The sequence below is a fragment of the Lactuca serriola genome, chromosome 8 (genome assembly GCF_051521515.1).
Source record: "Lactuca serriola cultivar US96UC23 chromosome 8, Lser_US96UC23_V15, whole genome shotgun sequence".
NCBI classification, from domain to species: Eukaryota; Viridiplantae; Streptophyta; class Magnoliopsida; order Asterales; family Asteraceae; genus Lactuca; species Lactuca serriola.
The window spans coordinates 200,723,961-200,743,357 of NC_136415.1; the positions used below are offsets into that span (position 1 = coordinate 200,723,961).

At 35.1% G+C, this 19,397-nt stretch overlaps 2 protein-coding genes and 1 long non-coding RNA gene across 5 annotated transcripts in view; 1 reads left to right on the forward strand and 2 right to left on the reverse strand.

The window, feature by feature from the left end:
* LOC145071091 (disease resistance protein At4g27190-like) overlaps positions 1-19,397 on the reverse strand; it is a 260,526-nt gene that overhangs the window by 98,762 nt on the left and 142,367 nt on the right. The gene's annotated exons all lie outside the window — the stretch shown is intronic.
* LOC145066160 (uncharacterized) lies at positions 11,936-12,450 on the forward strand. The gene is made up of 2 exons (XR_013688651.1): positions 11,936-12,005; positions 12,096-12,450. It is a non-coding gene; the product is annotated as an uncharacterized LOC145066160 (long non-coding RNA).
* LOC145066159 (disease resistance protein At4g27190-like) lies at positions 12,123-15,801 on the reverse strand. Of its 3 annotated transcripts, XR_013688650.1 has the most exons (3): positions 13,510-15,801; positions 13,313-13,406; positions 12,858-12,993 (listed from the first exon to the last, which is right to left on the reverse strand). XR_013688650.1 is itself a non-coding variant. In XM_079013361.1 (2 exons), exons 1-2 carry the CDS (start codon positions 15,566-15,568, stop codon positions 12,976-12,978), a joined length of 2,274 nt encoding a protein of 757 aa, XP_078869487.1. In that variant the 5' UTR covers positions 15,569-15,801; the 3' UTR covers positions 12,826-12,975. The 3 variants fall into 3 exon arrangements, 2 of the variants coding, with proteins under 2 accessions (XP_078869486.1, XP_078869487.1); XM_079013361.1 differs by having other exon boundaries at positions 12,826-12,993; positions 13,313-15,801; XM_079013360.1 differs by having other exon boundaries at positions 12,123-15,799.

The window sequence follows — 19,397 nt, forward strand, 5'->3', positions numbered from 1 at the left end:
GCGTAATGTAGTCTTATGACTGAAGACCAAAATGTATAAGTAACTTTTCTTATTAATAGAAAATATTATGTACTTAAATGGACATGGACGCATTTGAATAAAATGAAATTTCTGTATGTTCTCATGTTCGTTAATACTTGATATATATATAGTCCTAAATTAGTGGACCGAGAGTAACAAGTATTGACCATACTTAAAAGTATCAATGTGGTTTCAAATGATGTGTAGTCGTAACTACCAAAACCAAAAGTGTACAGTAATATCTGTACTCATAGAGATAAAAAGTGATTTTAAATCGACATAAAACTCATTTAGGTTTTGAAAATAAAATCCCGTAAACTTATGGATTGTTATATCCCTATGTGAGTCGCTATAATCATACTATGACTATGTGAACCTGCCACGACGTTCTCAGTGTCGCGAAAAATAAAATGACATTTGTCACCCGTAGACCTGCAGGTCCAACTGTAGCTAGCAGCAAGGTGTGGGGTGTCAAACCCAATATAGATCTATATACAAGTATCACGTTCTCCCTCAAGGAGATTCTGATTATAACTACCAGGAATTATATCCCGCACTCGGACGTACGGGGAGAGAGAGAGAGAGAGAGAGAGAGAGAGAGAGAGAGAGAGAGAAATAGAGAAACTCACAATATAGGATAACAAGTTTACGTGAAATGTGTGTGAATAGAAATCTTTCTTGTATGAATGTACCCTTCTTGTACGAGTGCGTAGAGTGATGTATCATAAACTATACCTATTATAGTTTATCTAAAATGTATATAATATGTATGAACCCTTTTATGGAAATGTATTAGTGTTATAAATATGTTCAAACTATACTTTTTATAGTTAAATAATACGTGTTCCAAAATGAATGAATAATATTTAATATGAATGTCTTAGTTTCAGTTCATAATGATAAACTAATAAGGAAACACATTCAAATATTAGAACTTATGATTATACACTTTGCTCAACATAATACAAAGTGTTATGATGTTTACATGCTGTTGGCTAACTTTAGCCATTCTGCCCTGTTTTTGTAAAAATCATAGAAAAATCATACGAAGTCGAAAACTAGATCCGTAAATTCTGAGAGTTCACAAAATGTGTCTAGTTTACTCATAATGTTTATCACAATTTTTAATGACCTCCAACTTGGGTGAAAAAGTCCAAAATCACAGACTGGTCCGGATTGTTGTTTGAAATGATAGGCAGTTTTGTAAAAATCACCATAAATTGTAGAAAAATCGTATGGAGATGTGCAAGTAGCCATTTTAAAGCTAAAAACTTGAACTATTTGCACCTTGTACAGTTTTGAAAACAAAAATGTTTAAGATGCCCAAAACAGTCCGTGAATGGAGTTGAACTTTTCTGATGAAGGCTGTTAGAAAAATTTAGTTATGTTCTTAGTGTTTTAACTTGTATCCCCCCCCCTGAAAACTTGAGAAAACATGAAAATGTAGGTGTATGAACTCACCTTGAGTGATTTCAGTAGATAAGTGTTCAACCCAAGAACACTTGAAGAATCACTTGAAGATTCGAAGCTCTAACGCTAATATGATGGAGTTTGTGTAAGATATTCATGATTTGAGTAGAATGAAGTGAAATAATCATAAGGAGGATGAATTATACTTACTAAGAGTGGAAGAACACGTGAAGATCAGCCTTGAATCTCGAGTTTGGAGTGGGAAAAGTTTGAGAGAAAGTGGTGTTTGATACTTAGTGAAATGAGGGCAAATGAGAGAAAATGAGGAGAGAGGATGTTTGTTCCAGCTCTAAAAACGTGGGAATGAGTGTAAATTGAGTGGAAATGACATTGATGTGACCTAGGTAAGGTGGGGAGGTGTGGTTAGTCAAAGAGTGGGTGTGGGGTGGTTGCTTGTGACATTGGATAAGGCAAAGTCAACACTCCACCTTTAATAATTCACCCATTTGATTTTTTTATTATTTAAATAACGATTTTCATCAAAATATGTTTAAATTATGAATATTTAGAGTTTATTATGTTAAAATATAATTTCTGGAGAAAATCCCGCTTTAAAATCACGAAAAACGGGCTTAAAATGTTAAAAATATCAAAAATGGGCTAAAAATGACAAATATGCGAATTTCTGGCCGAGGCTCGGCCTCCTGATGCTGAACCGAGAGAGAGAGGGAGGCAGAACCGAGAGGAGAGGAGAAGGAGGGAAGGAACCGAGAGGGGAGAAGGGAGAGGGTAGGAACCGAGAGGTGGGAGGGGACAGAGAGGCGCGCGAGACAGAGAGTGAGAAGAGAACAGAGAGTGAGAAGCGGAGCAGAGAGTGAGAAGCGGAGCAGAGAGTGGGACGCGAACAGAGAGTGAGAAGTGAACAGAGAGTGGGACGCGAACAGAGAGTGAGAAGCGAACAGAGACCGAGGCTCGGTCTCTGCTATAGTGATTCGGTTCTCTTGTTTTGGCCAACAGAGGCTCTGTTCGGTCCTAGGTCTCGGCCTTAAGGAGCTTCGGCTCCTTAAGAAGGGTTTCGGTTCCTAAGGTCCCGTTTTCTCGTTTTTACCCCGTTTTAAGCCGTTTTTGACCCGGTTAAAGGCCAGAATGACCCGAATGATTCTAAAAAGTTACGGGAACTATTTGAGAGAGATTTGGGAGAGATTTCTCACACTTGGAGAGATTTGGGAGAGATTTGACATTCTTGGAGAGATTTCTCATACAAAGAGATATTTGAGAGAGTTTTCACATACTTAGAGGGATTTGGGAGAGATTTGACATTCTTGGAGAGATTTCTAATACAGAGAGATATTTGAGAGAGATTTCACATACTTGGAGAGATTTGGGAGAGATTTGACATTCTTGGAGAGATTTCTAATACAGAGAGATATTTGAGAGAGATTTCACATACTTGGAGAGATTTGGGAGAGATTTGACATTCTTGGAGAGATTTCTCATACAAAGAGATATTTTGGGAGAGATTTCACATACTTGGAGAGATTTCTCATACAAAGAGATATTTGAGAGAGTTTTCACATACTTAGAGGGATTTGGGAGAGATTTGACATTCTTGGAGAGATTTCTAATACAGAGAGATATTTGAGAGAGATTTCACATACTTGGAGAGATTTGGGAGAGATTTGACATTCTTGGAGAGATTTCTCATACAAAGAGATATTTTGGGAGAGATTTCACATACTTGGAGAGATTTGGGAGAGATTTGACATAGAGAGAGATAGAGTGAAAACGAGTGGGAGAGGTTCCATGTGTGACAACTGTGAGTGTCCGGCATCGCAATGCATGGTTCGTAAACCCTGTTAAGCCTTGTTTAAGGATCTTACACACTCCCGATGAGTATGCAACATTGTTTTATCGGTTTGGCTCGCCACGTACTACAGTTTTAGGTTAAGGAGATCTAGATGTTCGCACTTTTTGTTTTATGATTTCTCATTAGAATAGAAGTTTATGTAGAAGTTTCATAGTGTGAATTTTTGTACTCACGGGGAAATTGAGTCAAACGGTTTGACTTGCTGACTTTAACTGACTTTGACTTGACCGAAATTTGACGGTTGTCACAAACTTTGCGATCACATCTCCTGTTTTTTCCACCCCAGAAAAGTCATTAGAATACATAAACATCGCCCCCTCCTGTTTACAACAAGCACATTGATGAGCGGTTCATGCTTGACATTGGACCAACCATCAGAGACAATAGACACCCCTTGTGAATACCATGTGTCCTTAAACGGTGTGAGTTCCTTTTCAACGTCTCGTACACATTCATCCAGTAAAGTTGTTCTAGCTTTCTCACTTGAAGGAGGTTTGTAACCTTCTGGTGCCCTCGTGATTGCATTCACCATCTCACAAAAATGTGGATTCCTTAAAACATTAAAAGGAATTCCATTAGCACATAATCCCCTCATAATTTTCAAATCAACAAGATTTCTCTCCATTATACCAAAAGATCTTTCGATTGGTTTCTTGGAGGATGAAGATGAAGAATTCAGTTTTTTACTAATCACAGAACTTTTTAATGATTTTGACACTCCTGCCTTTTCAGCCTCCTACACTTTCTGTCTCAATCTTAGATATTTCTCTCGATCATTCAGAATAGCAGGGCATCTTCTGATATCAGCCCTCTTTCCAGGCGCAGGACCAAAAAAGTGGGTGTGAATTCGAGTGTTATCAGAGTTTGGACTAAATGAGCTATTAGATTTAAAATAAAAATTAGAGCATGTATTTGAGAACCCTAAATGTACCAAAAGCTTAACTGATAAAACTAATAATAACATGATTACAATCTTGTATTTGAATAGAAATGGGGCACGTCATTAATTATGAATTTTTGATATTGTTTTTTGCTTTGTTGTAAGGACTAAAATTCAAGCAAGGGTAGTTGATGTGGCTGATTGTCAAAACAAAGATAAAAAGAGGAAGCTGAAAGTGATAATGCTCTGATCTTGAAGGACTGAATCTGGAAGTTTACAAAACTGTATAATGTGAAAGTTAAAAAAGACTTGTTTTAATGGAATGAGATTCCTTAAAGACTATACAAACATTAACTTTCTAATTACGAACCAAACATGTATTTTCCCATTCCTTTATAACAGGACCATTTATTTCTTGATTTGTAACGGTTGAGTTTGTAATAAAAACTTTTCATCCTTCATAATTAAGATGTATCATTTTATAAAATTGTCATTAACACATGACCAAATACTTGAAAAGACTTGCAATTAATGATCATTCCGTTAACCTCCAACATAATAGAGAACATCACTTACAAGAATTCAATCTAAAAAAACTTCATCTCCATTTCCAACTTATCCAGGAACTAGTCAACTGACTACAAAACTGGAAAGTTTAAATGGCTACAAAACTGAAAGTAGGAAAAATCATCCGGCGTTTGTTTTACAATAAAATAATATCCGACTTAGATTTCAACCCCATGACAATTAGGCCTAAGAAAAGGAAATCAGACTCCTTAAATATCATTAAGGCTAGACACTTGATCAATTCAAATGGTGAGGAGAAATAGAAATCAAACCATAAATACCACGAAATTAACATGGTCCAAAGCAGCCAAAAAACAAACTGAACCAACATGTCATACACGTCATGCTAACAAGAGAGAATCTAGATATAATGCTAGACATGAATGTAAGAAATAAATCAACATCCATAGTAGTTATATTATAACAACAATAGATAAAAGTGGATTTGATTGATGTTATGCCATCGGAGTCCGTTACACCATGACCAACAGTGTACAATCCTTGCTACAAAGTGTGGCTTCTTTTGGATTCCTAATATTACCTTGTTTTTAAAATGTATTTTTGTTACATATTATTAAGTGTTGTTCAAATATCAAAAGGATTATTGTTTACAAGAATTGAAGGATTTGAGGTCAATAGATAAAACATATGTATTTTTTGTATATTGTTTTTCTTGTTATATATTTTGCAACAAGGATGATTTATTTTAATGAGAAAATGTGAACAATATGAGAAAGCTTTAATTTACTTATAGACAAACTAGCCGTTTACCCGCGCTAAGCGCCGGACGGCAAAAAGTTTCTTTCGGAAGATAGTTTTAATGTGATGATTCGTTTCTTTTAGACGTGAGCTATTCATTGCGGCCATTTGGTAGACTATTTTGCATCGAATGGTTCATTTCAACAGATAGTTTCTTGCTAGGTGCATAACAAAAGTTGAGTCTACATCTCAAATAATTCATGTAATAGTTCATACTTGATTTTACAACCTATGAATAACAAAAATCTACAATCATGTAGTTTTGTACATTTATAACATGTCCAATGTATAAACTACATCAATCTGCAATCATGTTGCTTCATGTGCTAGCCCTGCATTAAACATCAAATGAGCATCTAAGATACATATATGAAGAAATTGTAAAATAATAAGTTGTTGATTGTACCTTGTTAATCACATAACACTTCTTTGTACACAACGTTTGATGTGTAGATTCCGTCATTATCAAACGTTTTTTCCGACTTTACTAATACCTTTGTATTGACAAAAACAGCTATGTCACATGCTGCCAAACCATCCTTATTCAATAACAACTTCTTGCATCTACAGGTATCTCTCGCAAAATCAAGGTTTTCTTTGTTACATATGCAAAACAAAGTAAACTAAGATTCTGTTTATTTCTCACTTGATGAACAAAATTTTATCTTTTCTTGTGGATAAAATCATAAAAGAGTATATATATATATATATATATATATATATATATATATATATATACATTCATTATTCACACACATACCATCAAAAGTTGATGAACTTACATCAAGCTGATCAAAAACATTAACTGCATATCGTTCCTGAATGGTTGGTGTATAAACTTCAACAAATGGCCTACCATTTGAAAAAGATTTTCAGAAAAAGAAATTGAAAGAAAAGCATTGAAATTTGAAAATAATTATAGATTTTAGATGAAGTGTAAAAACCTTCCAACAAAAGAATTCAACAATGAAGACTTTCCAGACTCTTTTGGTCCAAAAACAAAACACTGGAAAACATTTATGTCTGAGTGTTTCTTATTGCGATCTACATGTCTTTTCCTTGTAACATGGATTGCAGATGAAGGGTCATCTGAATAACTGATGTTTATTAGATTCTCCACTGTGACATCCCCAAATTCACGGCCAGAAAAGACCGATTTTGTTTATGCTTTATAAAAATCAGAGTACTTCATTTTATAAAAATGTTGCGGAATTTGTTCCCAGAAAAACATGGTAAATACGTTATTAAAACATTTTCGAAGAAACGTATTTATTTCATTTTAAAACGTTTGGGATGTCATCGTTAATACATAAACATAAGCATAAACAGAACTTACAATTATTTACACTAGTGATCTACATCTCTTTAAATATGTCAGTATATTGTGACTTCATATCAACACCTGTGATATAAATAAACTGAGTGGGTCAGGTTGGGAAACCTGGTGAGCACATAGGGTTTTCAACCCACAATAATATAATTATTATTTTTAAACATCAAACAATCAACCCAATAACCCATTCCCGTTATCCTCACATTACGTCCCTAAAACATCTAACACAAGGGACCTAGTCAAAGGACTATCATTGGGATGGAGTATATCTGGTGAGCACACAGTTCACACAGTTTGAATAAACACACAGTTCGGTTAAACACATAGTTCGAATAAACACCTACAGGTTGCGAGCCTGTTAGTGTTCCACTGGACTGTCTAGAATAGTCCGTGGTCGTCATCTATACTCCGCTAGATGACTAGATCATCAAGAACATCTATAACGAGGCATCTCATTATTTCATTTTATCACACAGAAACTAATACATCTACCCATGTTTTACCCAACACATTTTGTAGATATAAAATACATATACAGTTTAAATCATTAAAAACATGTATAAAACGTTCATCCAACATAGATAGCAAGTATACATATAATATACACACACAACATGTAATTTATATAAAATACTTCATATCTATGTGTAAGCTGAAAGTAACTATGCACTCACTTGAGTAGGTGGTGACTCAGCACTCGGACAGCGCTTCGATACTCTCAAAACGATATTCCTTCGATAAAACCTAGTACCGATATCACTAGGGTTTAGTTTAACGATAACCGCGCCACATTAATCAGTTTGACTATTATTAAGCGTTAATAATGCAAAATATAACTCATAATAATAGCCCAAATAATTATTTTAAGGACCTAATAACATTCCTATAATTATTTGAAAGCTATATTAAAAATTGCGTAAGCGTAGCACACTTACAGCGAATTTTATCAAAAACTGGAACTTAATTGGAGCAGCATTTCGAAACCGAAAAACTCCTTTTTCTCGGGACTCCGGGAGCCTCGGGGCTTCCTTAGGGTGCTAAGGGGTTTTTTCTAGGGTTTAGGGGAGGTTTGGAACTCTAAAGAGAGAAAGAAACTAGAGAGAGAAGTGGAAATGGTGTGAAAAAGTGTGAAAAACCCGGAGACCCTCGCCCCCTTTTTATAGCTGCAAGGCCTCGGACTACGCGGGGCGTAATCCTCGGCTACACGGCGCGTTCTCTCGGATAAGGATGCCAACTTCGCACCAGCTGGCTCGCACCCATTCTCGGACCCGGACCAGATCAAGTACGCTGCGCTTACCCAGCTTCGCACGCGGGGCGTACTCCAGACGCTAGGCGTCTCTTCGCTACGCTGGGCGTAACCCTCGCACCAGGTGTCATCATCCGACGGCTGGGAGTTCGGCCACGTCATCACTTCATGCATCAGTTTCGCAAGTTCCCTTTCCAACTTTAAAAATTCATAACTTTTGCGTACGACCTCCATTTTCGACGTTCTTTATATCCACGCGAAGGTGGGAATGTACTCTACAACTTTCGTTTAGACTCCATCGGCTAATTTTGGCTCGATTTTAAATTTTATATTATTAACGAGCCGGGACACGATTGGTCCGTTAAATCCTCATAACTTCTTCATCCGACATCCGTTTTTGCCCATCTTTTTCTCGTTACGCTACTCTCAACAAGATCTTCAATTCTTGTTTAGGTCGTGTCGGCTAAAAATCACTCGATCTAATATTCGAATTTCGGGCTGTACACTGCTATTCCGAAACTTCGAAAATCATAACTTCTTCAAACGAAGTCAGATTTGGGTGTTCTTTTTATCGATGTTCTTAGTTTAACATATTCTACGACTTTCGTTTAGATCGCTAAGGCTAAATCTCGCTCTATCGTATATTCACTATTTACGCTTTCCGGTATCGTGTCTGTTCTGTCGCGAAACTTCGACGGGTCATAACTCGGATTTCGGCGTTCTTTATATGTACGGAAACCTTGTGACATATACTAAAACTTGGTTAAGATTATTTATTCTAAATAATCTTTTGTCGAAAAGTCGTTTTTTTGACCCCTATTACCTCTAATTTGACTAGCCCGGATTTGCGGGCGTTTACGGATTGGATCTAAAAGTGTCATAAAAGCCCACCACATCCACAATTGACAAATTGTCACATACATAGATCACAATCTTTTGTTTGTGGAAAAGACGTGAACGCCCTTCTCGTCCTCATTGTGTGAATTGTCAAAATATTAACTCAAGTAATATACCTGTGATAAGAAGCCATCAAGTGAGAGTCTTTCCAAGGCATTATTCTCAGCTGCATTTGCATATGGTGCTTCATTCCAAGGACTGAAATGTATACAATTTGTGAAATAAAGAATGAATGTCCATGAACAATGTTAACAATATTTAAAAAAATACTTGAATAGAATAATAAAAGTAATAAGTTGAATATATGAATATACTTTTCGGGTGCAGTAGAAAAAAGATCCTCCAGCTCAAGTTCGTTAAGAGCCCATCCTGATTAAAAGAATCATATTTTTAGTATCTTGAGATTACAATACTATCTTGAGATTACAATACTGACCCCATGGAGATGACATCTTCTACTTCTGAACAAAATGCCATGCAATCTTGTCCAAGTCCAATTGTGTATTTTCCTTTACTAACTCCATCAAAATCCTCTAGAGTATCCTGTAAAATAAAGTAACAAATAAAGAAAATGTTTTATTTAAGGTGACACAATTTATATTTAAGATCTTGCTTTCAAGTAAATGTCAGAGAAAGACTGAATAAATAGTTAAATACAATGCATCAATGTCTTCTGCTTTACTTACACAACATACATAGAGAAGAACTAAGCAATCAACTATAGTCTACACTAACTTATAAGATAAAAGTTAAAACAGATCAAATAGTGTGTAAATTACTTAAAAGTCCATGTCTTTGAAGGTATTAACTCCAAAGTTATGCACCTTCTTCATGGGATGTGTAAAGTACTAAAGTTGCAACTTTTAGTTTTTTAGCAAATTTCACACCAAAAGCTTTATCTCGTTTTAAATATCAGTAATCAATGTTGATGGCATTGATTTTGATCCACAAGATTCCTCATATTTTTGAGGTACTAATTGATAACATCAAGTGCAAATTTGAACATTCTGCATATATATTGTGTGTTTAAAAAGGTGTGCATGTGCAACTTCCATAAATTAGTCATGCTTATGTATAAGAAGACCTTATACGAGGCATACAAAATTGCTAACAGTATCCTGACCCTGAGTAAACACTAAGTCAAAAACCCCTAAAAAATGTATTCGTTTTAAGGTTGTTTACCATAGCTCACAGGAATTAAAGGCTTAGATTTTTTTTCTCAAAAACATAAAGCAACTTCAAGACTCTGGTCATAATCATGTTGGCATGAATAACTTAACAAAACGCAAACAGCCACAAAATCCATAAGATTGTAAGATTATCCGTTTTAGATCCATTTTGCATGTGCAACTACCCGTCAATCTTCAGAATAATTTAATATTAACCCAAAAAAGACATGTCCTTTTGCACTAATCGATGTTACAAAAAGCAAAATCCAATTGTACGATAACAGCAGGTAACGATTAACAGAGCCCATACGAACAGATTTTTCAAACGTATAATAACAAAAGGAAAAGAAATTCAAGCCAAATGATGTGAAGGAGTATTATATAGTATAAGAAAACAATGGGAATAAAAAAATTGAATTGATAGAAAAGCAATACCCTAGCATAGGTAGTGTTGAATCCAACCAAATCGAGCGCCTCATGGAGAACAAATTTAAGGGTATAATGGACCTTTCTCTTGTGTTCATCGACATTTGTGGCAAACCTGAGCCGAGTATAGCAAAGACTCATAAACAGTAACATGGATTGTACATCGTGTTATAAAATGTATACCTCTTAATTTTCAAAAAATGAACAATATCCTTAATAAGATAGTAAAGATGTATGCAGATTACAATTTTCATTAGGGATCATATTATATTGACAAATTAATAGAAAGTAAAAACAGGTCAAATAAGCTATAAATTAGACAAAAAAAATCTTTAAATATTTATAAATTATAACTTTTGTTCACCCGATACATCTTAAAATGAATAGGAGTCGTCTGGTAGGTTTGGTGCCTGATACGATTTCATCATCTTCACCTTGAGGTGGTAAAACTAAAAAGAGGAACAATCAAAATTAGGGCTTTTACAACCGAATACTTTAACTATCGTCTGATTGAATCAATGCCATGACCTCCCACATGGAAATGTGCTCCTTACCATGCTTGAATAGTTTGGTCGAATCAGTGGCGGAACCAACTTGTAGCCAGGGGTAGCCTGTGCTACTACTAGATTACCCAGGTGCTACTTCTCAGACCTTGCAAAGGAAGATGACTTGATGAAGAATCATATGAGCACGTGTTCTTAAACCACTTTATTCTCAAAATTATGATTTTGTTAAAATTGGTTCTTCAAATAATCACTTTCACACTCAAAATCGATTCAATGTTTATTCAGGAAGACTACCCGATCGATTCAATCTTAACCCACTTTATTCTCAAAATTGTGCTTCCCTTTTCTTAGGAACTAGAGATTTATTCAAAGATATCCTAACGTTTGCTTTGAAAGAGTCAAAGCTGACTCAACAATATCATATCCTTTCCCAATTCGTTTTTGACTTGGATTTCAAATGGGTTTCTGTTTTTTTTTCATAATCAATCTCATCTACTGATAAGTTTTAATTCATTTGGGTAATCCTTATTGCTGGAAATTGGTAAGTACTAAGGGTTATTTCATTATGCCTTACAAGTGTTTGATGTTATGCCTAAAGGACTAGAACCTGTAAATATTTCCTTAGTCTGGGTTAAAACTGTAAATTTGGAGAAGGTTAATTGAGAGAATGGTGTAAGGTTTTGTGGTGTTGGGTGTATTGTGTATTATTTTGTTTATTGCAGGGACTGTGGCTCAATTCCTGCTAACTTAGAAAACACGCAGATCTTCAAGGATGGGTTTGGGTCGGATAAAATCCGGTTTCGATCATGTATATTACCCGAAATATATATTTGTTGTTCCAGTTGTTTTGGAGTCATTAGATCATTTTTAAGACACACATACGCTTGAGTCTTCCTATTCGCTCGTCGTCTTCTTCAGATTAGGGTATTGATCTGTTTAGGGTTTGTTTTATTCTTGTTGATTTTGTTTTTGTAAAATATTAGATCTGTTAATTTCTTCTTATATATGTTTCAGTGTGCGTGTTTGTGTAGTGACGTTAAGTTTCTCAAAACCAACTGAAAAATAAGATATGTGCTGTTTACATTTTTGACATGGTATCAGAGCGAGCCATAAGAATTGAATATTAAATCTTTGAGGAAAAGCTTCACATCTACAGTAGACATGGATGAGGATGATGATGAGACTTGGAAAGTTGGGAGTTGGGAAGATGAGATTGCTGATGGAGAAGAAGAGGAAGATGATGGCATACAACAACTATGTTTTTTGCAATTCTAAATATGTAATTCACTCACTGTTGGCTCTTCGAGCCACGATTTTAAATTTGGAAGCATCAAAACTACAATAAACCTGGATTCTATGGTTGTTTCAAGGTAGCTCCTGAACTATACAATAAACCTTGATTTTGTGTTAATCGAGCATGAAATCTTGAGGGGCAAAAAGAAGGAAGAAAGATGAGTCTTTGAAACATATAAATTGGTCTCCATCTCCTTGGCTGTATATTACTCGTCTTTCCATATATACCTCTCTCATGGTACATGTACTTTCTGATCAAAAGATCATCAATTTTTATGGAACAAATTAAGGATGTCTTCATCATCACCAAATTTGACGTTGGGCATATCATGGACTCCGGAACCCCATCTCTTCATGGTACGGCAACTTAGCACCTGGATAAACTCCAAAGAAGGATATTTGACTGTAGAATCCCCAGAGTAGAAGCTCTTTAGTTGTGGCAAAAACCTAAGTTCAATATGGGTAAGTCTAGGGAACTCAATGTCATTATCAGTTGTTTGCTCATCTCCACCGGAAATCACAACCGTCAAACGGTCACACCTCAAAATCTGTATACGTCTCAGATTGGAAAGACCTTGTGCTACACTTAACGGAAATACCCTCAACAAGGAATCACAACCTGAAATTTCAATGGCTTGTAGATTACGCAAGCTTATAAATTGAAATGAACAATCAAAAAGAAGCTTCAGATTCTTTAGTTTATGCAGATAGATTTGTTCCACTTGGGAGAAATACTTTTCCTTTGTTGTTTTCCTTTGACCAAGCATCAGATCATTGGATGCAACAAAAGTTTGCGATGCCTTCACCAAGCATGAAACATTGTGACAACATTTCAATTGAATAGACTTTAATTTAAATTCATCAATACTCTCTCCATAAAGGTCTGGTATGATGTTATCCAAATCTTTTATCTTCATTAGTAATATACCATCACTTACCCGAAACAGTTTCTTGATTGGCATACTGAATGGGAAGTTAGAATGTGAAATGTGTAGTCGACGCTTTAAATATGATCTTGATCGCTCCAAATCACTAGTATATCCGTCACGGTTTTCAAAAAGGAATCTCTCAAAATCAATAAGCCTTTGGTTAATAAATTGAAAAAAGAATTCATGCAACATTTCGAAGTAGGTACCTTCAGGAAAAATATGACATTCATCTGAATCCATCCATAAATGCAGAGCTCTGAACGATTTCAAGTTACTTATTTCCATAAGACCAAGGTCAGACAGTGAGTGTGTCGCAAGGGTTCCAATATACAACTCTTCCAACCAAGTAAGCTTTGATATGACACCCGGTGTCACATGAGATAAATAGCGACAGTCACCCGCATCCAACAGCCTTAAGTTGGTCACTTGACCGATCTCTCCAGGAATCACTTTAATTCTGGTACCTCTAACCTTTAGAATCTCAAGGTCTTTTAACTCCCCAATTAGAGAAATTTCATAAAGAGATTCATTCCAACTTAGATCTAGCGTGATGAGTTTTGTGAGCAGTTTCACTGATTGTGGGAGGGATGTGATATTATTGAAAGACATATCTAAAACTTTAACTTCTTTCATGCCTCCAAAGAAATCATCAGGAATCATGGAAAGACCGTTGTATCGTATAAGAAAAGTATCAAGGAGTGGGAAATGAAGCTCATGATCTGGAAGCTTACGAATTATATTACTCATGAGTGAGATCTTGGTGTAGCTTTCTGAGGTTCTGTTTCTTGGTTGCCATTCTGTCATACATTTTCCAGCCTCCACTAAAAACTTCTCTTTCTCTTCACCTTCAGAAGACGAAGTTATTAACAAAGCGACATCACGAACAACATCGTGCATTTTTACTTTGTCTCCCGGCTCAGGCAATAACAAGGAAGAGGATGTGAGGGTGTCAACTGCCATTCGGACTCTTTTTTCCGCGTCGTTAATGCTATCCAGATTATCAAATATCTGCAGACCCACCCCATATTCTGCTAAACGTAAAGTATCTAGGATTTCATCTTCCTTGAACAAACTACACAGCAAGAAGATTGATTTAGCTTCTTTGCTATCAAGTAAGTCATAGCTCAGCTTCAAATGAGTAAATGCTTTCCTTATCTCTGGAGCAATCTCTAGAGGGGCATGCTTTCTTAGTCGGTTAAGTGCCGCCTCCCAAATATCAATTTTTTTATTTTTTAAAGCATTTCCCGCCGCTTGAATGATGAGTGGCAATCCGCCACATTCTTCAGTCACCTCTTTTGCAATTTTCTCCAGACTAGAGTCATTCGCTAACTTTCCATCACCAACAATACGTTTGAAGAGGACCCACGCTTCTTCCTTTTTCAAAGTGTTTACACAAATATTCCTATCAACATTCATCCCTTCACCTACATCCATCCTTCTAGACGTCAACAAAATCTTGCAATTCATGTGGTCTTTCTCTTTCCCACATGGTATGCCAAGATCTGAGAGGACTACTGGTTCCCATATGTCATCTAAAATGATTAGAACCTTCTCCCCGTTCATTATCCGCTTTGCAGCTTTTTCAACATTTTTTTGAATCTCTTTAACGTCTACAGTCTGTGAGACAGTTATAAACACAATGTCTGCAAATAGATTCTTCACTTCTGCAGCAACTTCCTTGGCTAATGTAGTTTTCCCTACACCTCCTGATCCATAAATTCCAACCATTTGTATGCTCTCATCTTTGATAGCTTGAATGATTTCCCTCAACGCCAACTTGTGGGTATCAATATCATCAAGATTCTTTGTTTGGTAGAGGTCTACAAATCTTGGGGTGGGAGTTGGAATGGAGACACAAGATTCATGAGTTTTGCCATCTTCTTGATGCTGCAGAAGAAAAGAGGTCTTGTTTATTGCCATCTTACTGTAATGGTGTAGGGTGCTCAAATTGACACAAGGTCGTAAGTTGAAGCATGTCTTTTTAGCATGTGCTTCTTGTTCAAGAAATTCTTCCACCTTGGACATTTCAATTTCTGCCTTGTCCATCCAGTTCTGCACACCAGCTAAGAGAGCTTCTCCATTTTCTTTAGCTGCATTGATTCGTTGTTGAATCCTATCCCTCATATCCTTGAGCTTTTGAGCTTCATTCTTCAAGATGTCAACATTTTTAGTGTAATTTCGGATGTAATCAATCTCCCGTTTAGCCCCACTAAACAACAAGTCCACTATTTTCCCAGCCACAGTATTAGCGACCTCCTCCGCCATTGTAGCTAGGTTACTTTTCTTTTCTGATGGTTTGGATTCGTTAGATATGAAAAAAAGATTATGATTACCCAAAAACCGAAGGCCTGACTATGAATTGCACAAAAGTAAAGATAACAGTGTTTGTTTGGCAGTTTGGCTTACAAACGAAGAGTATGATAATGCAAGAATGGAAGACGGTAGCTAATGATAAAACAAAAAAAGCTGTGACGATAAGAGTGAATACTATTGAACACTTTCAGAGTGTTTGATTGGTTTACAAAAGAAGATAAGATAAGAGTTACTGTACACAAAATGATAGCTACCTTTTATAGATTACAACTCACAATGCTAAACATTGAAGTACAAATTTGGTCACTTCAATTTTATTATAAAAATAACAAAGTTATGATATCATCGGGTTTAGGTTTAATAAAGAATAGAAAAAAAAAAAAATACAAGTAATAAAAATAAAATTATGAGTGACCACCGGAATGCATACTATTATGAAACAATGATGTATATTCCTTACTTGAAACATGCAATGAATTATAAGAAAAATATTATTTCATTTTTTATTACTTTGTTAAAACTTTCCAGGCTTACTTCTATAACAAAAAAAAAGTATATCAAAATTATTTCTATAAATAAACATTCATATAGATTTATTGGGTGGTTATGTGTGATAGATGTATTTTAAATTTGATTAATTTTAGTTTAAAATTTTCTAAGAAAATTACGAGTGTTAATAAGTATAATTCAGAGTCAAAACTTTTGATTGGTTAGATTAGCATTAGACATGCATATAAGGATGTAAGTCACGGTGTTGGACTGTTGGACCATAATCATCGTTGGATCGATTCCATTATGTTCATCATTATTAAAATAAGTACGTTTTCTTATAGAATCTTAAAATAAAATTACTAAATATGAGTAAGTTTTCATTTTATTATCCAAAAGATATATTATTGGTAAAAATATCAATGAAGAACAAGATTATGATAATAATCAAATAAATTATATCGAAGAAACTATTGATGGTATAAAACAAAGTATAAATGATCGGAAAATACAAAAACAAATATAGATACAATATACAAAAGAGTAACATTTGATTACTTTCAAAGTTACTCAATCAAAACGACAACAGAACAAACATTATCACTAAAATCCGTTTTAGAACATAGACAAAAATATATATTTCTTCATATAGGCTTAGTACAAATTGTTATTAAACTTTTATTTAGAATTGGTATTGATGGTCCTGTTCTCCTAATTTTAAGAGATAAAAAGGCATGAAATTTTTCAAAATTCTAATTAAGCTATGGCAGAAACAAATATTACAAACAGACTAATTTATTTTAATTGTTATCCAAATTTTTCTATAAGATTATTTAATAAAAATATATTAGATACATTGGTAACAGTAAAAACAAAAAATTTAGAATTTAAAGATAAAACTAAACCTTTAGCAATAATCTATTGTGTTTGTTATAAGACTATGACAACCACTTAAGAACCAAAAACTCGTTTATAAAATCCAAGAAAGGAAACAATTATTTTTGAAATAAATACAAATCATACTAAGGTCCATATGCCTAAAAGGCTTAAATGGTAAGAAATTGCCCAATCATGTAACTAGAATTTGCAAAACGTTGTTGAGCACAAGGCTTTAGGTTCTTCAAAGAAAATCTCTAACATAGTTGAACATAATGATGGATCATTTGATGTAAATATTTCTTCTATAAATTTTTATTATCACGTTTTTCAACAAGTTCAATTCTAGAACTTAGCACTTCAAAACCTGCGTTTTTAAAATCAAGGTCTTTAAAACTAAAAACTGTTGATTATACTAATTATATTCCAAAACCACTTTATCAAGATGAACAAAATAGTGAAACTAGGTTATCTAGTCCCATTAAGAGGGTGTTTGGATAGGGAAAAAAGAGGGAGCTTATAGCTTATTGCTTATCCCTACCGCTATAAGTGAAGTTTAAGTTTTTGGATAGGAAACACTAAAAATTAGCTTATTGTGGTGGGGATAAGCTAAATAAGCTAATTTTAAAAAGCATCCCCCCTTCCTTATGGTTTATTGCTTATTTCTTGTCACACCCTCAAACCTGAACGGCAGAAACATTCGGGGCGGAGGACGTCATGTACAGTATCATAACAATTGAATAGTAAAGAAAGTACACACCACCATAATATATATTTGAAAGGTTTACATGATTTTTATATTACATGTTTCAAAAGTCAAATACAATATGGTGTTCCAAAAGTTGTTACTAACGCCAGAGCATTAGTCCCTAAAAGTAGTTGCTAACCTCGTGTTTAGCGATTTCCGGAGAATACAAGTTATTTCAAAGAAAAAGTGTAAACAATTAAGTTGGTGAGTTCATAAGTAGATATTTGTGTAAATGTATGTCATTCAAAAGTTCACGTTTGTTTTCCAGAAAATCCGATATTTTCTTATCGAATGAGTTATGAATCAATGTTTGTATGAAATGAATGTATTGAACCAGGAAAAACCTATATTTTCCTAAAAGTGAGAAGTAGTCTTAAATGTCCAAGACTGTAACTTGTAAGCAAATATGTCATGCTTAAAATGATGATGTATAGTTTTATTATAAATCAAAACTATAGGAAGCTTGTAGTTGTACGTAAAAGCAACTGTAATATTACTTTTCCCGTAAAAACATAATACCATAATAATTGTTTATCCTGTGAGTTTTCATAACCGTACTATGATGGATTTGCCTGTAGCGACGTTCTTCAGGCTTCGAAATGTTATGATATTTGTTACCCCGCGGACTGTAGCTAACAGTCAGGGCGCGGAATCATCAGTCTCGTATAGATCTATACACACTTATCACGTACTCCGGGCGGAGACTCTGGTTATAAAACATAGCTTTCTTGTATACCTTGATAGGTACGATGAAGACGAATGACTCACATATTCTCAATTAATTCACGTATGTTGAAATGTATATGTTTATTTCCAAAATGATTACCCTTTTTACAGTATTGATAAAGGCATAATAACGGTATGTATTTTCTTTGTACAAAACGTAATGTTTATACTTGAAAGGTTACCCTTGGTATGATGTAGTATGCAAACATATAAATAAAACATATTGTATCCCATGAGGGTAAAGTTGTGATGTGTGATGTTTTGCATGTTAACAACTTCATATGATACTTAATACAATAGTATGAAAGTATAGCAAAAGATTGATGTTTTCACACGAGTTTTACCATGTGTTTACTTGTATTCCCCCCCCCCCCCTAAAAGTGTTTAAAATCATTTAAAAGTGTAGTGATATGGGTATGAACTCACTTGGTAGAAGTGATGATTTGATGAAAACGATACTTTGCTCGGGCAGCACTTCGACCGGAAAGACGCCGATTTCTCAAAAATCTCAAGAACTTCGGGACTTTAGGCCTCCGTCAGGGCTTCAACACGTAACCGGGGCGTCGGGGTAGTCCCGGGATGCTTAACATAGAGTAAAAGTAGAAAGGGAAGTAGAGTTGAGTAGCCTAAACCCGAGACCTTCGTTTTCTATTTATAGGGAGTGATTTTGGAGCTCACGTCGTAAGCATGGAGTGGCTCACGTCGTGAGGTCGATCCTATCCATCTACTGACTCGACTTCTGACAGCTCGACGTTGGACCCTATTCATCCCTGGTTCACGTCGTGAGTCCTCTAATAGGGTGGGAATTCGTGTCCCAAACTTCAGAAATTCATATCTTTCGCATATGAGCTTCGATTTTGATGTTCTTTATATCAATGCGTATGTGAGATTATGCTCTGCATCTTTCGTTTAGACTCTGTCGGCTAATTTTGACTTTATTTG